This window comes from Aplysia californica, unplaced genomic scaffold (genome assembly GCF_000002075.1).
Source record: "Aplysia californica isolate F4 #8 unplaced genomic scaffold, AplCal3.0 scaffold01197, whole genome shotgun sequence".
Classification (NCBI taxonomy): domain Eukaryota; kingdom Metazoa; phylum Mollusca; class Gastropoda; order Aplysiida; family Aplysiidae; genus Aplysia; species Aplysia californica.
The window spans coordinates 97,771-103,923 of NW_004798467.1; the positions used below are offsets into that span (position 1 = coordinate 97,771).

At 40.6% G+C, this 6,153-nt stretch overlaps 1 protein-coding gene and 1 non-coding gene across 2 annotated transcripts in view; one reads left to right on the forward strand and one right to left on the reverse strand.

The window, feature by feature from the left end:
* The window catches only part of LOC101848713 (pumilio homolog 3), a gene marked incomplete at its 3' end in the record, with an annotated part of 20,665 nt that extends 19,889 nt beyond the window's left edge, over nucleotides 1–776 (forward strand). The window contains 1 exon segment of the mRNA XM_035973399.1: nucleotides 609–776. Coding sequence (XP_035829292.1) covers nucleotides 609–776 — 168 coding nt within the window.
* Nucleotides 777–5,794: 5,018 nt separating this feature from the next.
* On the reverse strand, nucleotides 5,795–5,913 carry LOC118478914. Its single transcript, XR_004859354.1, has one exon. It is a non-coding gene; the product is annotated as a 5S ribosomal RNA (ribosomal RNA).
* Between the last annotated feature and the right edge of the window lie 240 nt (nucleotides 5,914–6,153).

Consider the following 6,153-nt stretch of genomic DNA (forward strand, 5'->3'; position numbering starts at 1 on the left):
CCATTTGACCATTTGGTGTCATGCTATTGTTTTGTGGAGGGGCCTGGTTTGAGTCCCCGAAAGGAATTCTAGGACATTGGTCATTTTGAGGAGTTTTGATAGCTGTTCACCCTCTCAGTGTCGTCTTAGTGGAGATGAAGTTTGAGAAAAGGTCAAGGCTGCTGACCTGACAGGCAAGAGCAGGGAGTAATGGGTGCAGCGTTTTGTGTTCTCAGTATACAACAAGAAAGATGTCTGGTTAAAAAAAAAAATTAAAAAAAAAAAACTTACAGAATATGGCATCATTAATAGAAAATCTACAAATTTGACCCTACTGTCGATTTTGGTCAATATCTCCATTTGTAAACTCATTTTGTCAGCACGCCTCACATTCGTTCTTTTTGTAACATTTGCTGTTGTTGTAATATTTGATGTTGTAATAATTCCTGTTACATTTGATGTTATAGTAATATTTGATGGTTATACTTGATGTTATAGTAATATTTGATGGTAATACTTGATGTTATAGTAATATTTGATGCTATTGTAACATTTGATCTTATTGTAACATTTGATGCTATTGTAATATTTGTTCTTTTTGTAACATTTCCTGTTTATTGTCGTTGCAGTCTCCTGGAGGTGGGCTGCTCGACGATCACGGAGCGCGTTCAGGAAAACCTTCAGCCCGTGCGGAAGTCGTTGAGCAAGATGTCCTTCAAGGGCGCCGAACTGTTGCTGTCCAAGCTGGAGGGGGGCGGGGAGACGAAGAGCCGGGAGTACAGAGGCAGAGAGTACACCGTGTGACCGGGTGTGACCGGGTGACACTGCGTGTGACCGGGTGGATGGGATCGGGGGAACACAGGCAGGGGCATTTTTTAACACGATGTGGAAATTGATTTTGTGGGTGGTTGATGGGTGCCCTGAAGTAGTTTGCTCCTTCTTTGCTATTAAATATCTATGGTCCTTATCTCTCTTTCTTCTTACCTATCAAACATCTATGGTCCTTATCTCTCTTTCTTCTTACCTATCAAACATCTATGGTCCTTATCTCTCCTTTTCTCTGTATGTTACACTCTAGTAACGCCTCTCATCTTGGGCTCTGATATGACCTGTCTGTTTGCAAGTGCCGTAAAAAAAACTCTTTACTAGAACAAACCAGAAGTCAATTTTGGTCTCCCAAGTTTTTAGAAGAAACATCCACTGATAGTGAGACAGGAAAGTAAACTTAACCATGTTGAATCTTTTTAGATGCTTGTTTTTTGTGTCGAAATTTTCCTGTTGTTTTCTCGACAAACTCATTTATTTATAATTCTTTTTTCCATGACCGCGGTGCAGGCTTTTTTTTTTTTTTTTAATAAATTTTTTTTGGTATAGACATATGTACTGTAACAGATATTTATGTGCCACTGCCGTGACATCAGGCTCTCGTCAAAATATTGCAGTGGAAGATACCAACATTTTTCAGCCTGGTGGGAAATTGTTGTCCAATTTTGTAAATTAATTTTGGAGGGAGGGTGTCTCAACACCTTTAATGTCCATTGAAAAACGAATTTCTGTTAGGATTTTACTAAGAAAATATTGATTTAAAAAATGTAAATTTTCAGTTTGCAAGAACTTAAGCTTTGGAATTCAGCAAACTTTGGCGTCATATTCTCGTTTATTTTACCTCTGACACCAGGCAACCCTCACCTCCTTCAAGCACAAATATCTCAACTTTTTAAAATGATAGATGGGGCATTTTTTTCATCGGAAAGCAAGACAGATGAACAAACTTTAAGAAAATACCAACAACTCCATAATCGCTGGCTGGGTGCAAGAACCCTACAAGTGCCAATTTGCAAACTGGCACTTGTAGGGTTCTTGCACCCAGCCAGCGAATGTATATATGCCCAAAAATTGATTAGTGCCTGGTCCCACCGTGACACATTGATTATACTTGCTCTCAGTGAGAGCTGTTGGTCCATGGGGAGACTTTTGGTCCGTGGGGAGACTGTTGGTCCGTGGGGACACTGTTTGTCCGTGGGGAGACTGTTGGCTGATGGGAAAATGTTGATCATGTCAAAGTTTGTGGGAGTCGTCGAGGAACCAAGAGCGAGGGAGCGGAAGCACTGAAACATTTCCACACTCATTGGTTTGGCAGGAAAAGTGGGTGCATATAATTGGTCAGAGAAAAAATGTTTTGTCGGTGTTTCAAGACATTGGACATAGGTATAGGTCAAGTCATGCCTCTCATCTGGAACTACAGAAAGGGTTATTATATTTAATTCATTTAAAATCAGTTACTGGCTTTTATTTTAGCCCAGGGACAACCGTTCTGCCTCTTGACTTGAGGTCAAGCTGAACATTCTAATATACAGATTGCTCTACTTCTCATGATATCTTCTTTTTGTTAGGTATTTATGATAGCAGTTTATCTACTCGCGGGCAGTATTGCTTACAGACGTATGTCATTTTTGGTGGCCTTTGAGGTTCGTCTGTATGCAATACTGACCACGTACTTTGCTTTCCCCACCTCTGTTACCCTGTGGTGTCTGGGGGAGGGGGGGAGAGAGAGAGAGAGGGTTGGGTGGGGGGGGGGGCGCGAACGTCTTGCTACCAGCTTATGTGGGACTTTTAATTCTGTTTGTAGATTCAGTTAACTTCAGTGGTCATTATATTTGTACATATTCATGAAAAAACGGTAGAGATACGCCTTGAGCAACTGGCCGCAGGAAATTGTTGGAGCAAGATTGGATTGTATTTTGAGTTTTGGGAAGTGAGATTGTTAACTTGTTCTATTCTCCTTCTGCAATCGTAATAAAGAATGGGAATACAACTGTCAGCTTGTGTGGTATGATTCTTTGTTTGTTGGTTGTATTATTGTGTTGTTTGTGGTATTGTTGCTTGTTTGTTTGTCATATTATTTTGCGCTTGTAATATATGGAACTGCGAACATTTTGAAACAAGGTTTGGTAACAATATGTTTTCCATGCTTCTTTCAAGAAAAGAAAACTTACGTAAAAAAATCATTGGGGCTCTGTTGGTCTAGAGGTGTCATGATGTTCTCCTCTCATTCTTTGTACGGTAGGTTCAATGTTCAAAACCTGACTGTGACTGTGACTAAAAAACTTCCTCTAAAATGTTCTCCTCTCACCTCCTTTCTTGTCCTCTAGTCCTATTCTGTCATCTGCTATCATCTCCACGTAATGCCCCCCCCCTCCTCATCTGGGCTCCTCTCTCCTATACTCCAGTCTCTTTCTACTGCTACTTCTGACACCTTCTTACAACTGTCTTTCAACTTTCAGCCACAGCACTGATCATAGACCGCGTGCTCATATGACCTTATGCAGTTGCGAGCGCCGTAAAACACTTACAAAAACAGTAAAAACAAACAACTGATCATAGCCTTCTCGGATAAAGGGGAAAAAATGTCGGAGGTCCTGTGTGCTTCCTTAAATCAATAAGAGTAGGCTTTGACAGCCACGCGGGCAAAATTCTAAGTGAGTCCCTGCCAAACCTGAAAATGTTCTAGTCGTTGTACACTTGTGTAAAAACAAATAGAATACAATAATAGTAATATATGCACGGTACCTTCAAAATCGGAATGTGGCTGTCTGAGAAGGCAAGGGGCTCTTCGAAGTTGGAAAAACGGTCGCATAAGTAAAAATCAATTTCATTCACTGCAGATTGAAGAACTGAAGAACCAGCAGTCGACTACCCCTGAAATCTGAGGTCTAGCAAGAGAATGCATAGAGTAATGATAGAGAAGAAGACAAAAAAATCATTTCTGGGTAAAAGAGAATGCTTTTTCCACACAAGAAGCAAGACAGAGTGAGAAAGAAAAAAAGGTAGATCGAACTTTGTCCTGCCAAGAGTTAAGCACCTGACTGAGAGCCAAAGTACTTGTCCCATTAAACATGACGTTTTGGTGGTTGTAGTTTTGTCTGGGGAGGTGTGTATGTGTGTGTGTGTGGGGGGGTGTGTGTGTGTGTGTGTGTGTGTGTGTGTGTATGTGTGTGAGAGAGAGAGAGAGAGAGAGAGAGGGGGTGAGGAAGGGGCTGCCCCCCCTGATTTCTTGAAAATAGTCCCGTCTGGTCTCATGTTGTGGCGACTAGTCCATCATAGATCTAAACTTTACCACGACAACGTTCTCAGATCTGACCAGCTCCGCAAAAATAAATAAAATCTTTATTTCTAAAACGGAAAACAGAAGCCAAAAAAAAAAAAGATTGCTTTCCCTTTGTAGGAATGTCGCTCTTATGTAGGCTATTTCTTGTAACAAAGATTGCCACTAAAGAGTGTCATTGGTGAGCTGTGACGTAGGCCAAATGCGTATGCAAAATGTGTGTGAGAAGCGAGGGGTTCTGTGAACTATTACATTTTCCGCGCGAATGAAATTTGCAGTATTTTATATAAATTTATGAAGAAACGTTTTTTAATGTAGCCTCAATTGCTGTGGGAAAATATGATTATATTAAGTTAAGACAAATTGATGCAAACTGCTGTGCAAAGTATGGGTGACACTGAGTCACTCGTAAAAGAGATATTTGGGGAAGTTGCGCCACGAATTTTTGAGCGCACTATGAGTCACTATGACTATGACTACCATGCGTAACTCAATCACACGTACAGGCATACTCCCGCACAGTGTCTCTGTGGCATGTGCTCTCTCTCTCTCTCTCGCTCTCTCTCTCTTTCTCTCTCTCTCTCTCTCTCTCTCTCTCTCTCTCTCTCTCTCTCACACACACACACACACACGCACACACACACACACTCACACCACACTGACAGACACATTGACATACACTCACAGTCTATTCTGTCTCTTCAACATTTTAACACTTTCACTTAGGAAAGGACTCGGCTTGGTTTTCAAGTGAAATGTCGCGTACTTAGGATTTTTTATTTTTTTAAAACAAGGTCGTTCCTAGTAAATAATATAAGCGAATATTTTTCGACACGAAAAAATAATCAGACCCAAGTAAAGGCGAGGTGGAAGGAGAGATTGTTGACGAGAGCGAAGTGGGAATCCCAAAATGATGCCAAAATATGGGATAAACAGTAGTGCTGGACGGCTAGGTTCATGATTATTGAAAGCTAGGAATCGTAGGACTCGACTCCGAACCCAAATACTTACTTTCTAATGACGTGATTTTTTCCCGGTGGTTACCTGGTTGGCTCCGAACATCTTCAGGATTTAGGATAACCTTGATTTCGGAACACTACGAAGCATCAACTTTTACTTTTCAAAAAGAAATTCTAAGAAAGAGGAGAAGATTTTAGTGATCAAAGCAAAGCAACTGATAACCGCTGGTTTACGTAAAAAGGAGCCGGAACTTTTCTTCTGTAGCATTAATCGTGGGAATCGGTTTCTGAATCGATTCCTCGCCCAGCTCTAAAAATAGATTGGCTTGTGGTAGGAGGGAGCGCTATTTGCTACAATCGCTACCCTCTTGGATTATACTATTATAGTTATAGTAGACTAGAACTGCAAAGCTCTACCGGCCCACTGCCTACTTTTGAGAGATTGGACGTTAATTCAATTTGTTGAGATTCACATCTCAATCTCAAAGCTTTTTTTAATGCAATTCTTTGAAATATGTTGATAACGACTCCCAATTAATAACCCTACGATTTTGATAGAACAGATGGAACATTATAATTTTTTCTCTACATCCTGGTAGTAGTAACTCAAAACGGCCAAAAATGTCATACAGAAATCTGTAATTGTAGGTCTAAGATGGCGAATTAATCTCTTGCAGTGTTTTTGCTTATCAATAATTAATCATTCAAATTTAATTTTCGTAAAAAAACAACAACCAGAAAACAAAAAATTCGCCTACAGCACGTGGTGTTCCCAAGCGGTCACCCATCTAAGTACTAACCACGCCCGACGTTGCTTGACTTCGGTGATCGGACGAGAACCGGTAGGTTCAACGTGGTATGGCCGTAGACAAGGAAAGCTGTTTGTGAAACTATTATTTCGTGAATCTGTTGTTTATGGAGAGAGAGAGAGAGACAGAAGGGGGATGGGGTGGAATTGTACATATATAAGAGCATAATATTATGTAGTGTGTGTGTGTGTGTGTGCTTTTCGCTCAATGAAGCCCCTTACAACTGTCCCCGGGATTTTATGCACCCCGCATAATTTAGCAAAATTTGATCAGTGTTTGCATAATTTCTGATTATTTTCCT